This window comes from Somniosus microcephalus, chromosome 24, assembly GCF_052327205.1.
Source record: "Somniosus microcephalus isolate GS21.2 chromosome 24, FLI_Smic_1.0, whole genome shotgun sequence".
NCBI lineage: Eukaryota > Metazoa > Chordata > Chondrichthyes > Squaliformes > Somniosidae > Somniosus > Somniosus microcephalus.
The window spans coordinates 31,972,301-31,991,681 of record NC_141010.1 but is presented as its reverse complement, the minus strand read 5'-3'; the positions used below and the strand labels follow the sequence as shown (position 1 = coordinate 31,991,681).

The following is a 19,381-nucleotide window of genomic DNA, read 5'->3' as shown; positions in this document are numbered from 1 at the left end:
AGATCATTTATATATACTGTATATTGTGAATAGCTGGGGTCCTAGCACCGATCCCTGCGGTACCCCACTAGTCACTGCCTGCCACTCAGAAAAAGACCCGTTTATTCCAACTCTTTGCTTCCTTTCTGCCAACCAGTTCTCTATCCAAGACAGTACCTTACCCCCAATCCCATGTGCTTTAACTTTGCACGCTAATCTCTTATGCGGGACTTTATCGAAAGCCTTCTGAAAGTCCAAATACACCACATCCACTGGTTCTCCCTTATCTATTCTAGCAGTTACATCCTCAAAAATTTCCAGTAGATTAGTCAAGCATGATTTACCTTTTGTAAATCCATGTTGACTTTGTCCAATCCTGTCACTGTTTTCCAAGTGCTCTGCTATTACAATGGACTCTAGCATTTTCCTCACTACCGATGTCAGGTTTACCGGTCTATAATTCCCCATTTTCTCTCTACCACCTTTTTTAAATAGTGGGGTTACATTAGCTATCCTCCAATCCATGGGAACTGTTCCAGAGTCTATAGAATTTTGGAAGATGCATCTACTATTTCTAGGGCCACTTCCTTAAGTACCCTAGGATGTAGATTATCAGGCCCTGGGGATTTATCAGCCTTCAATCCCGTCAATTTCCCTAACACCATTTCCCTACAAATACTGATTTCATTCAATTCCTCCCTCTCATTAGACCCTATGTTCCCCGACATCTCTGGGAGGTTATCTGGGTCCTCCTTTGTGAAGACAGAACCAAAGTTTGTATTTAATTGGTATGCCATTTCTTTGTTCCCCATTATGAATTCCCCTGATTCTGATGCTTGACTTCACCAATCTTTTTCTCTTCACATATCTATAGAAGCTTTTACAGTCAGTTTTTATGTTCCCTGCAAGCTTACTCTCATAATCTATTTTCCCCCTCTTAATTAATCCCTTTGTCCTCCTTTGCTGAATCCTAAACTGCTCCCAATCCTCAGGTTTGCTGCTTTTTCTGGCCAAAGTATATGTCCTCTCCTTGGATCTTATGCTATCCTTAATTTTCCTTGTTAGCCACGGTTGAGCCACCTTTTTTGTTTTATTTTTATGCCAAACAGGGATGAACAAATTCTGTAGTTCATCCATGCGATCTTTAAATGTTTGCCATTGCCTATCCACCGTCAACCCTTTAAGTAACATTCCCCAATCCATCCTAGCCAACTCGTGCCTCATACCATCGTAGTTTCCTTTATTTACATTCAGGACCCTAGTCTCTGAGTCAACTACTTCACTCTCCATCTTAATGAAGAATTCTATCATATTATGATCGCTCTGACCCAAGGGGCCTCACACAAAAAGATTGCTAATTAATCCTTTCTCATTACATAATACCCAGTCTAAGATGGCCTGACCTCTAGTTGGTTCCTCGACATATTGGTTCAGGAAACCATATACGCTCTAGGAATTCCTCCTCCACAGTATTATTACTAATTTGGTTAACCCAATCTATATGTAGATTAAAGTCACCCATGATAACTGCTGTGCCCTTATTGCACGCATCTCTAATTTCCCATTTAATGCCATCCCCAACCTCAGCATTACTGTTTGGGGGTCTGTATACAACTCCCACTAACATTTTCTGCCCCATGGTATTTCTCAGCTCTGCCCATACAGATTCCACATCATCCGAGCTAATATCCTTCCTTACTTTTGTGTTAATCCCCTCATTAACCAGCAATGCTACCCCACCTCCTTTTCCTTTTTTCCTGTCCTTCCTGAATATTGAATACCCCTGGATATTTTACATTCCCAGTCTTGGTCACCCTGGAGCCATGTCTCTGTAATCTCAATTATATCATATCTGTTTACATCTATTTGCGCAGCTAATTCATTCACCTTATTACGAATGCTCCTCGCATTAAGACACAAAGCCTTCAGGCTTGATTTTTTAGCACTCTTAGTCCTTTTAGAATTATTATTTTCTGTGGCCATGTTTGATTTACACCCTTGATTTCTCTGCCTTCCACTTTTGCTTTTCTCCTTCCTGTCTTTTGTTTCTATCATTGCTTCCCTTTCCTCTGTCTCCCTGCACAGGTTCCCAAATCCCTGCCATTTTAGTTTAAATCCTCCCCAACTACACTAGCAAACACTCCCCCTAGAACATCGGTTCCGGTCCCGCCCAGGTGCAAACCGTCCAGTTTGTACTGGTCCCACCTCCCCCAGAACTGGTTCCAATGTCCCAGGAATTTGAATCCCTCCCCCTTGCACCATTTCTCTAGCCACATATTCATCTGAAATATCCTTCTATTTCTACTCTGACTAGCACGTAGCAATCCTGAGATTACTACCTTTTGAGGTCCTATTTTTTAATTTACCTCCTAACTCCCTATATTCAGCTTTCAGGACCTCATCCTGGTTTTTACGTATATCGTTGGTACCTATATGCACCACAACAACTGGCTGTTCACCCTCCCCCTCCAGAATGCCCTGCAGCTGCTCAGACACATCCTTGACCCTTGCACCAGGGAGGCAACATACCATCCTGGAGTCTAGTTTGCGGCCACAGAAATGCCTATCTATTCCCCTTACAATAGAATCCCCTATCACTATAGCTCTCCCGCTCTTTTTCCTCCCATCCTGTGCAGCAGGACTACCCATGGTGCCAGGAAGTTGGCTGCTGCTGCCTTCCCCTGATAAGCCATCTCCCTCAACAATATCCAAAGTGGTATATCTGTTTGAAAGGGGGATGGCCACAGGGGACCCCTGCACTACCTGCCTGCGTCTACTATTCTGCCTGGCGGTCACCCATTCCCTTTCTGCCTGTGCAGCCTTTACCTGCAGTGTGACCAACTCCCTAAAGATGCTATCCACGATGTCTTCAGCATCGCGAATGCTCCAGTATGTATCCATTCGCAGCTCCAGCGCCACAATGCGGTCTGTCAGTAGCTGCAGCTGGATACACTTCTCGCACACATGGTCGTCAGGGACACAGGAAGTGTCCCTGATTTCCCACATAGTGCAGGAGGAGCATGCCATGACTTACCCTTTAATTAATTTAAATTAAATCAAATCAATACCACTAATTACACAATTAAATGATATACTCATGGGCCCTTGTTTACAAATACTCCCCGCTACACAACACCCTAAAAACTATAAACCACAAAAATTAAGCTTGGAAAAAGGCAAGAAAGAGAGAAATACTCACCAACCAACCACTTAATTTCAATATGTGGGGAGAAAATCCCGCTGCACACACAGTAGGTTCAGAATTTGTCATGAGATGATGAGTCATAACTAATCATTTGCCTTAGTTATGTCAGAATCTGAAATCACCTTTTTAACCTGAAGGACAATAATTTGCTTCAAGTCTGATAGTTGCAGTATTTTTTTTAAGAAACAAAGACGTTTTTTCATCTGTTTTTGCATTGCCCATAGGCTGAGCCTTGTGGTGCTGGTGGACAATCGTGTTTCATGTCTGTCTTTTTAACTTCACTCACTGAAGGTGATTTCTTGCTGATGTCCACTGTATTGAGTTAAGCTTTGTGGCACAATCTTAGGCTATAGTTAAACAGATTGTTCTCTGGGCAGCATGAATCTAATCACAGATTTATGTATTTGCTTATAATTATTCCTATCGCAGGAAGTTCCGTTTAGCAACAGCATCACCATGTAGTCACCCACCTTGAGAAAGTCATAAACGGGAGGGCACCGCCATCTGCCGGTTGTTGGTGGTATGACGCTGTTCCAGCTCATTTAAAAAGGCAGTAAACCTTTTGTACTCCAACGAAGGAGTCAATGGGGCTATTTTTCACTCTTGGTGGACATCAGGTAGGCCCATTGCCCGGTGACCAGCGAGAGGCCTTGATCGGTTTTCATGAGGAGGAACATTGATATCTGAAAATTGCATTGGAGTCCTATTGATATAGTAGATCCCTGATTTGTGTGGGCTAATGAGGGGGCTGGTCTGTTTTTGGTGAGTTCCTACTAGGCTGCTTATTTCAAGGATCCACCAAAATGGCCATGGCCCAGACATCAATGGGCACGGGGCAGAGAGTCCTGCACTGTGATTTGTCATGCTACCTCTCCATTCCTGCCTGGAAACAGGGATGAAAATCAGCCTCGATATCTTTAGAAGAGGAGGGCAAATAAATTGAGAAAATTAGGGAGGGAAAACTGCTGCAACATAAAGGATTTCTCTGGATGTAAAAGATTCTGTAGAAAGTCAAAAAGTGCAGATCTGTAGTGGGTGAGGTCCTTGTATTGCACAGCTCCCAGATACTATAGGAAAACCCTGCTTAAAACTTACTCTGCAACCTAGGCCAAGCCTGGGTTCCTACTTTACAGCAGATTCTAACTGGGAGCAATAAGACCCAGAAAGATGGTGTTTTTTTTTACAGTATTATTGAACTGAATAACAAAATTCTTTGAGATGGACAATATTTTATAAAAGCACAAAAGTTGCAATTTTTAATGCAATTATTTAGCTTCTCACGGCGCATATGAAGATTTTTAAAGTAACCAAGAAACAACATTTTGGTAAAAGAGGAGTTGAACGCCCTTTTGAACTCTCTCCATTAAACTGCTTGTGTATATCGGATAGCGGGGAATTTCTATAGATGTCAAATAGTTGCCTTTACTGCTAGAAACTGGCCTAATGACGGTTCCTTGTAAAGGGGATTGTTGTGTGTCAGTTTGGCTTGGTTCTCCTTTCGAGCCCTGTATCAGGAGTTTGAGCTCACGGTCTAGGCCAACACTGGATCCAGTACAGGGAGATCTCCAAGTGCCGTGGTCAACATTCCCCCTCAAACAATACATCTAATTGCATTTTATAGGTCTTGCTCTGAACAGAATAGTTACTGCATTTGCTTTCATCATAGCTGATGTAAACAGACTACTGAGTGCTTGGTTTGAGTATAAAACAAGACTTTAATCAACTGTTTCAAAACCATGAGATTTCTGAGCAAGCTGGGCCCACGCCCGAGTATTTATACTCCTTGGACGGCGCCACCAGCTGGCCGCCCAGTGTTACTTCATGAGTCATGATAAGATTCATGACAAAGTTATCCACTTCGTTAGGAAAAACAGAAAGGTAGAGTATTATTTAAATGGTGATAGATTGGGAAATGTTGATGTTCAAAGGGACCTGGGTGTCCTTGTACACCAGTTACTGAAAGCAAACATGCAGGTGCAGCAAGCAGTTAGGAAGGCAAATGGTATGTTGGCCTTCATTGCAAGAGGATTTGAGTACAGGAGCAAGGATGTCTTACTACAGTTATACAGGGCCTTGGTGAGACCACACCTGGAGTACTGTGTGCAGTTTTGGTCTCCTTACCTAAGAAAGGATATACTTGCCATAGAGGGAGTGCAGCGAAGGTTCACCAGACTGATTCCTGGGATGGCAGGACTGTCGTATGAGGAGAGATTGGGTCGACTAGGCCTGTATTCACTGGAGTTTAGAAGAATGAGAGGGGATCTCATTGAAACGTATAAAATTCTGACAGGGCTAGACAGACTGGATGCAGGGAGGATGTTTCCCCTGGTTGAGGGGTCTAGAACGAGGGGTCACAGTCTCAGGATACGGGGTAGGACATTAATGACTGAGATGAGGAGAAATTTCTTCACTCAGAGGGTGGTGAACCTGTGGAATTCTCTACCACAGAAGGCTGTGGAGGCCAAGTCACTGAATATATTTAAAATGGAGATAGATAGATTTCTAGACACAAGGGGCACCAGGGGTATGGGGAGAGAGCGGGAATGTGGTATTGAGATAGAGGATCAACCATGATCATATTGAATGGCGGAGCAGGCTCGAAGGACTGAGTGGCCTACTCCTGCTCCTATTTTACTATGTTTCTATGCCTCCGCCCCTGCCTCAGCTCATCTGCTGCTGAAACCCTCATCCATGCCTTTGTTACCTCGAGACTCGATGATTCCAATGCCCTCCTGGCCGGCCTCCCATCTCCCACCTTACATAAACCTGTGGGCATCCAAAACTCTGCTGCCCCTCTCTTAACTTGCACCAAGTCCCGTTCACCCATCGCCGCTTTGCTTGCTGACCTACATTGGCTCCTGGCCCCGTAACACCTCAATTTTTAAATTCTTGTCCTTATCTTCAAATCCCTCCATGGCTTCGCCTCTCTCTATTTCTGTATCCTCCTCCAGCCCTACAACCCTCTGACATCTCTCTCTGCGGTTCTCCAATTCTGGCCTCTTGCGCAGCCCAGATTTGAATCGTTCCACCATTGGCGGCAATGCCTTTGGCTGCAGGTCCTGGAATGCCCTCCCTAAACCTTTCCACCTCTCATCCTTTAAGATGCTCCTTAAAACCTACCTCTTTGATCAAGCTTTTGGTCATCGGTCCTGATATCTCCTCTGTGGCTCTGTCAAATTTTGATTGCTAACGCTCTTGTGAAGCGCCTTGGGACGTTTTACTGCGTTAAAGGTACGGTGTAAATGCAAGTTGTTGTTTGCAGTAGGTTCTCCACAGAGAAAAGTTTGAAACCCTCCGGCCTGCATAACAGTCACTCTGTTTCTAAGTAATCAACTATACAATTCGTCCATAGTGTAGCAAGACAATCCCAAGAATTCTGATACAATCAACAACACCTAGAAATAACACAATTAAACATTTAGTCACTGATTCCACCAACCAGCAGCACATCTCGGAAAATGTCAAGATTTCCTAAGATGAGCTAGTTGCAAATAGTGTTCCCCAAGGTAGGTGGGTGAGGGGGAGGGGGTGGGGAATAACCCACGCCAATTGTGTCCTGTGCTTCACAAATGGACAAAGGCCGAGGCCCTCTAAGCCACAAGATAACTACAGAAGAGCAAGACCATGGGGCCCATCTTAACATTCAACCAGAAGAAACTTGCAGTGAGTGGCCCCATCACAACATCCAGTTAATTCTCCTGGTGGCTCAGTTGGTAGCGCTCTCGCCTCTGAGTCAGAAGGTTGTGGGTTCAAGTCCCACTCCAAAGACTTGAGCACAAAAATCTAAGCTGATGCTCCAGTGCAATGCTGAGGGAGTGCTGCACTGCCAGAGGTGCCGTCTTTCAGATGAGATGTTAAACCGAGGCCCCATCTACTCTCTCAGGTGGCTGTAAATGATCCTATGGCACTATTTCGAAGAAGAGTAGGGGAGTTATCCCCGGTGTCCTAACCAATGTTTAACTCTCAATCAACATCTAGAACAGATTATTTGGTCATTATCACGGCTGTTTGTGGGAGCTTGCTGTGCACAAATTGGCTGCTGCGTTTCCTACATTACAACAGTTACTACACTTCAAAAAGTACAAACAAATAAACTGTAACTAAAAAAACCATTAAAGAAAACTTAACAACTTAAATTAAAATTTGGTTGGCTGGGGTGATGATGCATTCCAGTCCCTGCCTTCATTGGGTGTACTCTTTTTGGGTACGAACAAATAAACTGTAAATTAACAAAAATACATTCAAGGAAACTTAATAAATTAAATTAAAATTCCGTTACCGGGGGTGATGAAGCACTCCAGTCCCTGAAGTGCCCACCAGTCGCGGAAGGCCTTGAGCATGCCGGCGGACACCCCGTGCTCCATCTCCAGGGCCACCCGGGCGTGAACATGGCCGCGGAAGAGAGGCAGGCAATCGGGCCGAACGACCCCCTCGACCGCCCCCTGCCTGGAACAGTTGATGGCCACTTTGGCCAGGCCCAGGAGCAGTCGTGCGAGGAGGTCCTCCGATCTGTCCGCTCCCCTCCGCACCGGGTGACCAAAGATCAGGAGCGTGGGACTGAAGTGCAGCCAAAAATCGAGGTGCAGTCCCTTCACTTCAAATAATGGAAGAGGGCATCATTGGGTGTAAAGCGCTTTGGGGGCGTCTGGTGGTTGTGAAAGGTGCTATATAAATGCAAGTCTTTCTATTTTAACAGGAACTCTTTTTTGGGGGGGTGGAAGGGGGCGGGGTATGTTGGTGCAATATCTTTATTCTAAACTTCATAAATGTTACAAAGGACAAGATGATTTTGATGTTCAATGATTGGTTGCTGCTCTTTCTGCAGCTTGGCCAGCCTGGGAGCCCATTGCGGAAGTGACGCTGACGTCATGGGGGAAGGCTGTCAAAGGTCAGCGAGAGCCGGCGCGCTTCCTTTACTGCGGGTGGCGGCCATTGAGCAGCACTAGCCGGTAAATGCATTCATCTCAATCCCCCTCCATCCACCGGCCAGGCGCACCGCAGCCTGTCCAATCGCGTCCACAATCATACAAAAGCTTCTTCTTTAAGCGGTCGGCGTCTTATTTTGGCGGATCGGCGCCGTGTTTTGAAGATTTATTTGGAGTTGCGGTGGGCGCTCGTGCGGCCGCCGATCCCGGGCTTCCCAGTCTGGGCCTCCTCGAACGGGCAAATCTCCCCCCCCCACAGCCTCACTTCTCGCAGTAAGAACTTCCCAAACAGGCCTGAGCCGCCGGAATACCAGCTCTCCGATTTAATATTTATCCATACGCGGAGATATGGCGTTGTGCAAGCGAGGCCGTGGGCAAGCAAGGGCTCTATATAGAGTAAATGTTAAAAGCCAGTGCCCGGCTTGCGAGGCTGGACTGACTGGGGAAGGTGCATTATTATTGAAGCAATGACCACATTACAGAATCCGACAATGCAATCCGATCAGTGGCATTACTCCCATGAGGGCATCTTTTCTGTGGAGAGGAAGAACTTGCATTTATACAAGCCCCTTTTTCACATCCACAGGACTTCTCCAAGTGCTTCACAGCCAGTGAATCACTTTGGCAGTGCAATCACTGCCTTGCAGGGCAAACTACGAAAACAGGCAGGCCCCACAAACGAGAAATGAGACGAATTAGTTAGATTTGTTTTTGGTGGTGGTGGTTGCAGCCATGACACTGTGCCATGTGTTGATGTGCTGCCTTTGTGACACAATCTGCCTTTTTACAGAAATGGGAAAGTTTATGAAACCTGGGAAGGTGGTTCTGGTGCTGGCCGGCCGCTATGCTGGACGCAAAGGTGTCATCGTAAAGGTACAGTTCTTCTAATTGTGGTTACTGGTAAAATTTGATATAAATGTAGATTTTAATAAAAGTTGGACTGCAGCCTGCGGATTTAAGTTTCTTTAGTAAAAAGAGATCGGTGCAATTCAGTGAGCTACATCTAGCTGTAAGGCAATTGAGAATCTGTTCACAAGACTTCGACTTTACATAGCATTCTGTAGCAAAATAGCTCCAGATGCTTCATGGGGTTTTGGATACTGACTGGTGCGTTTGATTGGAGTTAAATAAGGTGGTTTCATTCTTGCCACTGTTAAACTGGAGAAAGTTCTGACTTGATGTCTGGTGTACAGCAACATTTGTTGAATCACGGGTGCTGGCATGATAAAGTTGAGTATTTGGCCCAGCTTCCACATGTGTGCTTTGTCCATGGATAATGTCGCAAGAGAAGTTGAAACGGAGGGGTGAGGATGGAATTTTGGGCACACGGGACGTGGTCAAGTGGGTACAAGAGGAGAACCGACTGTAGTTGTGCTGGCTGCATTGGGACAGGTGGGAGTGGCACCAGCAGTGAGCAGTGCCATGGAGGTGGACCACGATGAAGAGTGGTGGACTAATGAGGTTACGGAGAGCTATTGTAGCAGGGTCACAATTACAAGGATGTACATGACTTTGACCAGGGCAGTGTCTCCATCAATCTCGCATTTTATCTGCAATAATTCGGAGAGGGGGGAATGTTGGAGACTTCGAGTCATAAAGTGCCTTATCGTGTCTCTTGGAAACTGACTTCACACACGATGAATTACTTCGACATATAGGCCCAGAAATTCAGGTTGGAGGCTTCCCGCGGGTGCGAGCCCCCGACCTGCACTTACCTAACGTGCCAGCTGTTGAGCTGTGGGCCCACGTGGTATACTGATCCTGGGCCTCCTCCAACTGCCGGCGCGCAGTGCTTGCGTATCCCAGGGGCGCAGTTAGTTCGATGCGTCCCCTGGGGTCACGTGGGCCATGGAGAGCCAATGGTAGCAGGGAAATGCCCATTCATAAAATTGACAGGAAGAGCTGTCAAAACTATAAATACTATAAGCCCCAAAACATCACTTTAAATTAAAAAAAAATTTAAATCACATTTTTAAAATAACTATAAATTACATAAAATAATTTAAACAATAATTTAAATTTTTGAAAAAATTAATTACATTTTCTAACGGGGCTAAAAATAAACTTACCTTTCTTTAAAGTATTTAAAAATAATAAACCTGTGGAAAAAATGTTTTAATTTTAATTAATTCACCACTTACCTTGTTAAAAGCAGGCTTGCGTCTGCTTTTTACATGTGTAACTCCTGGAGACTTACCCTCCCGGAGAAACCTGCAAAAAAAGTACGTTCCAGGCGGACGCGCTGCCCCTCCGGCGGACGCGTTTGACCTCTGAACCCCTTCCTTTAAGGGAACGGACGATCCGGTTTCCCGCGCATGCGCAGTGCATGCACGAAACCGGCACTTCCGTTGGGCCTACAGGTGAGTACCCCGTGCGTACTCATCTGTGGAGACCCGAATTTCTGGGTCATTGTGTCTATTCCTGTAGACATCAACTGCAACAGCGACTATGTGTAGAAGATCCCAGCAATGGCAATGAAATCAATGACCTGTTGAACTGGAATTTTTTTTCTTGGTAGTTGACGGAGAAATATTGGCAACTGTACTGGGGGAATCTCTGTTGCTATTCAGATGCAGTGGGATCTTTAATATCTGTTGGAGAACCTTAACAATGGCAGTGTGCCCGCTTTGCTTTATTGGAGGTCAGCCTATATTATACGCTCAAGCAGTAGAACCCACAACCTTCTGACTCAAGGTGAACGTGCCGCCAAGTCCTGGAGTGGATCTTGCACGTATGACCTGGAGTGCTGAAAACGAGCATGAATTCCAGTTGTGCCCTGAGTGTGGTAACTAGATTTGCGGTATTGGCTGTTTCAGTACTGTAGTACCATAATCTAAATATTGTGCTTGTCTTGTAGAACATCGATGATGGGACCTCTGACAGGCCTTACAGTCATGCCCTTGTCGCTGGTATTGATCGTTACCCTCGTAAAGTGACTGCTAAAATGGGCAAGAAGAAGGTGGCCAAGAGGTCCAAGATCAAGTCCTTTGTGAAAGTGTACAACTACAACCACCTGATGCCAACCAGGTAAGTGTCTGAACATCTGTCATTGTACGTGCAAACCGTACGAGTTTATCTGTTGCTGCAGAGATGTGTTCAGAAGTGTCTTTAGGGCTAGAAGATCACTCCTAGATGGAAGGCCTTAAATTTAGGTGGGAAAAGGCCAGATTCCAAGGTTGGGGACTGCACTTTCAATATTAAAGCTCTTGTGTGTGATTTACTGAAAGTTTCGCAGAACTTGGTTTGTGTACTTAACAGGTGGTTTTAACCAGAATGTCAGTAACATTGAATTGCTGGATAAGAACAACAGCTACTTATATTATAGTGCCTTTAACATAATCAAAGGTCCCAAGGCACTTCAGGAGTGTTATCCAAAAAATAATAATTTGACACCAAGCAATATAAGGAGATATTAGGGCAGATGACCAAAAGCTTGGTCAAAGAAAAGGTTTTAAGGAGTGTCTTAAGGGAGGAAAGAGAAGCGGTGAGGCAGAGATTTATGGAGGAAATTCCATAGCTTAGGACCATGGCAGCTGAAGACACAACCGCCATTGGTGGAGCATTTAAAATCTGGGATGATGAAAAGGCCAGAATAGGCAGAGGTCTAGGGGGATTACAGGCTGGAGGAGATTACAGAGAAGGAGGGGTGAGGCCATGGAGGGATTTGAAAACAAGGATGAGAATTTTAAAATCGAGGCGTTGCTTAACTGGGAGCCAATGTAGGTCAGTGAGCACAGAGGAGATGGCTGAACGGGACTTGGTGCGAGTTAGCACACAGTCGGCAGAGTTTTGGATGATCTCAGGTTTATGGAGGGTAGAACTAGGGCGGCCAGCCAGGAGTGCGTTGGAATAGTCAAGTCTGGAGGTGATTAAGGCATGGGTGAGGGTTTCAGCAGCGGATAAGTTGAGGTAAGGGCGGACAGGCGATATTACGAAGGTGGAAATGGACAGTCTGGGAGCGGATATGAGGTAGGAAGCTCAATTTGTGATCAGGGTTGCGAACAGACTTGGTCAGCTTTAGACAGTTGCCAGGGAGAGAGATCGAATCGGAAAGGGAACGGAGTTTGTGGCGTGAACCGAAGACAATGGCTTCGGTCTTCCTGATATTTAATTGGAGGAAATTTCTACTCATCCAGTGCTGGATGTCGGACATGCAGTCTGATGGTATAGAGACGGTGAAGGGTTCGAGAGAGGTAGAGCTGGGTATCATCAGCGTACATGTCTTTTGTCTCTTTACTAGTCCTAGCACCATCACATCTGGTTTTGAATACCTCATCATGTCTCTTCACTTCTCTTTTGTTCTTTCATCCCCATTTCCCAGCCCCCAAACTGGCCTTTTAATCTGTTTCATTTCCTGTGTTTCTTCAGTCCTGACGAAGGGTTTCGACCTGAAACGTTGATTCTGTTTCTCTCTCCACGGATGTTGCCTGGCCTGCTGAGTTTTTCCAGCATTTTCTGTTATTCACAGAATCACAGAAACCCCACAGTGCAGATAGAGGCCATTTCGGCCCATCGAGCCTGCACCGACACATATCCCACCCAATCCCCGTAACCCCTACACCAACACATATCCCAGTAACCCCACTTATTTAATCCCCCTAACACTAAGGGTCAATTTTTATCATAGCCAATCAACCTAACCCGCACATCTTTGGACTGTGGGAGGAAACCGGAGCACCCGGAGGAAACCCACGCAAACACGGGGAGAATGTGCAAACTCCACACAGACAGTCACCCGAGGCCGGATTTGAACCCGGGTCCCTGGCGCTGTGAGGCAACAGTGCTAACCACTATGCCACCGTGCTGTGGAAACTCATGTTGTGTTGCCGGTTGATGTCACCGAGAGGGAGCATGTAGATGAGAAATAGGAGGGGGCTAAGGATAGATCCTTGGGGTACACCAGAGGTGACAGTGCCGCACCAGGAAGAGAAGCTATAGCAAGAACCTTAAAAATCCAGTGCATAAGTCGTAAAACCCAGTGTATGAGGGTAACTTGTGTGCTAGATTTTATCTTTTATTTGGCGCATTTGCAATTTTATTCGCCGTTCCAGTGTTATCCTGGGAGTGTAGGTGGTTATTGCTGTTACTGTATAATGTGAAACACCTTAGCTTGGTGTGGGGTGTGACGGGGAGAAGAGAATAAATAAAAAGTAGATAGTGGTGTCCCACGTAGTACATTGTCTTTGCTGCATGTCTGGGCCAGGTGAAGAGAGAAATATGCTCTGTTGGTTAGCCTCAACTTTGCTTTATTTTCCTCGACCCAGCCCTGCCCCCTCCCCACAGCTTGGTGGTCCTTTCTTGAAACCTAAAGGTGGTGGCCCTGATTGAGGAAGTTATTGCATTGGGCACTCTTAAATTTTGTACCTGTCCAGTTGGGGGATCCTGGTACTGAGAAAAGACAGCTCACCGAAATGTTGCTTGTACCCCTAGCATTTAGTAAGAGAGGGGGTGTTGGGAACTTGGATGAAAATCACTCATCTCCCCTTTTGCGAAAGGGGACAGAGGATGAGTAGACGGACTGCTGTTCCACATTAATTGGAGAATACCGGATTCATGTACAGGAAACTCTTTTTACCGGCACCTAAATAACCGGAAATTTCTCTTAACCGGCAAAATTCGGGAGTAGGTTCAGGTAAGTTTTACTTCATAGTAATGGCCGTGTAACCGGGGTTCCTGCACCTGTTGCCATGCAACAGGGGCACCTGGATCTGTGGCCATGTAACCGGGGTTTCTGCACCTGTTGCCAAGCAACAGGGGCACCCGGATCTGTGGCCATGTAACCGGGGTTTCTGCACTCGTTGCCATGCAACAGGGACGCCCGGATCTGTGGCCGTGTAACCGGGGTTTCTGCACCTGTTGCCATGCAACAGGGACACCCGGATCTGTGGCTGTGTAACCGGGGTTCTTGTACCTTGGTAAGTATACCTCTCTGTAATCTGGACTTTTTGATCAACTGGCACCACGCCGGTCCCATCGGTGCCGGATAAAAAAGAGTTTCCTGTATAAAGAGCACATCTACTTTTATGGGGAATTAAAATTCCAACTTGTAAGTTGAATCTTGACTTTATTTAATTAGTTGTGGCCTGATGGTGTGAAATGTTATGAAGATTGTTCAGTATGTGACTGGGAGCTGGAAAACGGGTTGTATCAAATATTTGGTGGCGTTAAGTTACCTAAATGTCACTTTGACCAATTTTACTTGGACTGCAGCAGTTACAAAGTGCTTCCTGTTTCAAGCACTTATAAATTGCAGTGAACGTTATTAACATTTAATTTGAGGGCAACCATCACTACAAACTTTGTATTGAGTTCAGTATGTGTTGGACCAGTATCATTCTGTACACATTTCTCTGACCGTAGTGAACACAGCAAAAGTTTTCAATGATGGATGCTGCAAGTTAAGTGAACTTCCAAGTTAGTTTGTTCTTGTTGCAAATTTTATTACAGAACAGTGATGGGTGCCTGTTGACTGATCCTTGTGTTAATACACCTCCTTTGGACAAACATAATCTTAGAATCATAGAAATTTAAGGTACAGAAGGAGGCCATTTGGCCCACCATGTCTGCCGGCCGAGGAAGGGCTATCCAGCCTAATCCCACTTTCCAGCTCTTGGTCCGTAGCCCTGTAGGTTACAGCACTTCAAGTGCATATCAAGTACTTTTTAAATGTGATGAGGGTTTCTGCCTCTACCACCCTTTCAGGCAGTGAGTTCCAGACCCCCACCACCCTCTGGGTGAAAAAAGTTCTCCTCAACTCCCCTCTAATCCTTCTACCAATCACTTTAAATCTATGCCCCCTGGTTATTGACCTCTCTGCTACGGGAAATAGGTCCTTCCTATCCACTCTATCTAGGCCCCTCATAATTTTATACACCTCAATTAGGTCTCCCCTCAGCCTCCTCTGTTCCAAAGAAAACAACCCCAGCCTATCCAATCTTTCCTCATAGCTAAAATTCTCCAGCCCTGGCAACATCCTCGTAAATCTCCTTTATACCCTCTCTAGTGCAATCACATCTTTCCTGTAACATGGTGACCAGAACTGTATGCAGTACTCTAGCTGCAGCCTAACTAGTGTTTTATACAGCTCAAGCATAACCTCCCTGCTCTTGCCTTTATTAGCCGAGGCATAGAATACAGGAAACTTTGCTTTATCCGGAAGTTGTATGTCCGGAAACCTCGATCTAACGGCAGAAATCAGCAGCTGTTTTGTTAGTTTTTTTTTCTCTGTTTAAAAAAATGCTAGAAGAAAAAACAGTCAGTCTCTGGAAAGCCTCTCAAGCTGTTGCTAAGCTACAGAGACGCTTCCAAGGTACGGGCCGACCATTTACAAGCTGTTGCTAAGCAACAGTGTTTGTTGTCAGATACGGAGATGAAAACCTCCGTATCCTTCAACATTAGTGCTGGTCTGTCTGGAAGTTTTGATAGATCGGCAGCAGCTCGGTCCCGTCGGTGCCGGATATCGCAAAGTTTCCTGTACAAGTATCCCATATGCCTCCTTAAAATATGGAAGGTTCTTGACCAGAACGTCTAACTGCAAGTGTCCTTGGATTTTAGCAGTTGCATGTTTTGCTTTGCTATGTAAAGTGCAACCTTCATTTGAATATTGAGACCTAGTTTGACTGATTTAAATAAGTCTATTGAATTTGGTGGTCAAGATAAGAGATGACAGTGTTGGGAAATTGAAGACTTTCTGGATTAATATTTTGGCCATCCAGTGTTGGCATCAAGAACTCTTGGTCAGGTGCAGTACATTAAGTGCTCTGGGCTCTGGCGTGCCTTACCTGGTTAAAGTATTGAACAACTGATCTATGAAAATGTAGGGAAAGTTCCAGATTTGATCTGTGTTGAGGTAACCTGTGCTTAGCTGGAGCAGAAATTGGACTTGGCACCACTGGGCTAGAACAGGGAAAAACAGCTGCACCTGTTGGCTACCCCTGCTGGATGTATGTGTGTGGATGTTGGGGTTAAGACGAGATCTGATTTGACTAATGGCCTGCCAACAGTCACTGACAAGGTACCGGAGGGCAGGTGTCCGCTGTGGATGGCGACCAAACAAGGAGTCTGCATTCTGGAATGGGAGAAAGTTTAGTTTTCAACAGAAAAGCTTTTTTCTGACTCTGTTTGATCCTCTAGGACCCTTCTCCTCTCTAGAACCATGTTCTGCATATATTGTTCCAATAGTTGGTAGTTTGTCTCTAATGGTTTTCATTTTCCCCCTAAATTGTAATTCCTTTAGGTTCAATTAATAAAATTAGGTGCACAGGAGACTTTGGTTTATCCGGAGGTTGTATGTCCGGAAACCTCGATCTACCGACAGAAATCAGGAGCCGTTTTGTTAGGGTTTTTTTCAACAGTCAGGCTCTGCAAAGTCTCTCTGAAGCTGTTGCTAAGCAACAGAGACGCTTCCAAGGTACGGCCGACTGTTTAGAAGCTGTTGCTAAGCAAGTGTTTGTTGCCAGATACGGAGCTGCAAACCTCCGTATACTTCAACATTAACGCTGGTTTGTCCGGCAGTTTTGATAGATCGGCAACAGCTCGGTCCTGTCGGTGCCGGATATCACAAAGTTTCCTGTAATTGGTTCATTGTCATGGAAGATTTTTGCACATCTTTGTTTTTTTAATTGTTCATGGGTTGTGGGCAATGCTGGTAATGCCACATTTATTGACCAGCCCAGTTGCACTGAGAAAGTGGTATTGAGCTGTTGCCTCGATTCACTCCAGTCGTGATGGTGATGGTTATGCAGAACCTATGTTTTTCCTTCTGATTTCCGTAAACATCTTCCCTTCTGATGGTGCTGACTCTTTTGAAGTATGATTCCACAGGTGCCGGTCCCCTTCCAGTGCCTCCCCGAAGTGGCCATTCTTTATTTGTGAGCCTAGGCAGTGAATGTTGACAAGCTATTTGACCTTGCGGGAGGAAGGAAAATAACACTGAATCATGTTCGCATGTGGCATCTGAATACACGTACTTCTAGCAGGTGCCTCCCTAACTTCAGGTGCACTGGGGCCATTTTTAACATCCCTACCACTGCCCCAGCTTTCTCCGATCAAGTAGAGTTCCAGTTTTCTTTGTGGAAATTCTGCAAATCTAGACTTGTGGTATTAAATGTCAAATCTTGCTACAAGGTGAATTGCTGCATGTCGAGGTACCCATGGGCAACTTGTAATCAGAGTCAGTAAATAAGCAATGTTTCATTTTACTGGGCTTCAATTGTTTTCTTTATTTCCAGGTACTCAGTTGACATTCCCCTGGATAAGACCATTGTGAACAAGGATGTTTTTAGGGATCCTGCTTTGAAGCGCAAAGCCAGACGGGAAGCCAAAGTAAAGTTTGAGGAAAGGTATGAATCAAATATAGATTTAAGACAAAATTTAGACTTGCGGGTGGCAAATGAGACCTTTTAATCATTTCAAAAAGAACTTTTACCTCTTTTTTTTTTAATTAGAAAGGATAATAGAACTTTGTGCTTGGGCCTTGTGTGTTTTATCTGCTCCCACTGTCTACTTTGGAGGTGGCAGCAAGTTTTTGATCAAAACTACCTTTTAAAGGCTAACTCTTTTGCTAATGAAAGGGCTGTACATAACCAAGTAGATGGGTGTGGAGTGAATATACTTGTTGACCTCAATAGATAAACAGAATGATTTGTGTGTTTAAAAGCAGAGCTGTTGACCAACAGACAGGTGACATATTTAATGAGAAATTGTAGGTTTTTTTTTTAAATGCATGCCAATAAGAAAGTAGCACTCTAACTTCAGAGCTGTGTGATTTTTCCCAAAAATGTAGACTGCAATGTCTTCTATGCTTAACCGGTTCCCTGTATAGATTACCATGCTCCATGACATCTTGCAGTAGCGCATTCCTCTTTAAATATAGTTGAAATATAGTATTGAAATTTGGTTGTAACTCTAATTCAAGGTACAGGAAACTTTGGTTTATCCGGAGGTTAACTGTCCGGAATGCTCGAGCCACCGGCAAAAATCAAGAGCCGTTTCGTTAGGTTTTTTTTCTTTTCGTTGCTTTTTTCTCAACAGTCAAGCTCTGCAAGGACTCGCTGAAGCTGTTGCTAAGCTACAGAGACGCTTGCAAGGTACGGCCGACTGTTTAGAAGCTGTTGCTAAGCAACGGGGTTTGTTGCCAGATACGGAGCTCAAAATCTCCGTATGTTTCAACATTAGCGCTGGTTTGTCCGGCAGTTTTGATGGGACGGCAACAGCTCGGTCCCGTCGGTGCCGGATAGCACAAAGTTTCCTGTACTCAGTCAAGTGATTTCCAAAACCAGCTGCCAAGTTGATAACAAGATACACACCAATATTGCAAACTGAATGCTAGATGCTCTACTCACCTCTGACCCATAATCTGTGAAATAAAATATTTAAATGTAATCTTCCCAAATTCAACGTTGTCTATCTTGCCATGATATCTTCTCCATGGATGAGTGTTGAGAACAAACTGTACAAACTTTCACCCAAGGTTCCAGACCTTTAAATGCCATTATGGCTTCAGTTTAGCATCTAACATTCATCTAAAGGGGAATCTACTTGACCTTCATGTATGAGATAACAATAACTGATATTAAGAGAGCCCACTGCGTACTCATAACTTACCTCTCCTTTTCACGACTGCTACTGATCATTTATGAATTATACTTGGCGTTAGTGTGAAAATAAAGCTGTAGGTGGTCTCTTACCTTTGAGGTTGTTAATTTATTCATTTTTATTTTTCTGCAGGTACAAGACAGGAAAGAATAAATGGTTCTTCCAGAAGCTCCGATTCTAAATTGTGTATCAATATAAATAAATATTCATTTAAAATGTTTTGCGTATTAGTGTGATATGTGAATAAATTCCTTTGCCTGAATAATGGAATTTGTTACTCTAAAGTGTTTAGTATTGCCCTCTCTCTGCCATAAACTTGCACATTGTATGGGCCTATCCTGTTTTTCTACATTTGATCCATTTAAATTTGAACCCGTGTTTAACCCGACTAAATGTAGTCAAAAATAACAACAGAAAATGCTGGAAAAGCTCAGCAGGCCAGGCAACATCCGTGGAGAGAGAGAAACAGAATCAACGTTTCAGGTCGAAACCCTTCGTCAGGACTGAAAAAACACAGGAAATGAAACAGATTAAAAGGCCAGTTTGGGGGCTGGGAAATGGGGATGAAAGAACAAAAGAGAAGTGAAGAGACATTATGAGGTATTCAAAACCAGACGAGATGGTGATAGGACTAGTAAAGAGACAAAAGACGGCTCTAGATCGACCTGAAACGTTG

General features: G+C 44.7%; 1 protein-coding gene across 1 annotated transcript; it reads left to right on the top strand.

The window, feature by feature from the left end:
• The first annotated feature begins 8,011 nt into the window (after window positions 1-8,011).
• On the top strand, window positions 8,012-18,923 carry rpl27 (ribosomal protein L27). Its single transcript, XM_085966407.1, has 5 exons — window positions 8,012-8,133; window positions 8,900-8,982; window positions 10,967-11,136; window positions 17,340-17,450; window positions 18,838-18,923. Exons 2-5 carry the CDS (start codon window positions 8,902-8,904, stop codon window positions 18,884-18,886), a joined length of 411 nt encoding a protein of 136 aa, XP_085822533.1. The 5' UTR covers window positions 8,012-8,133; window positions 8,900-8,901; the 3' UTR covers window positions 18,887-18,923.
• The last annotated feature ends 458 nt before the right edge of the window (window positions 18,924-19,381 follow it).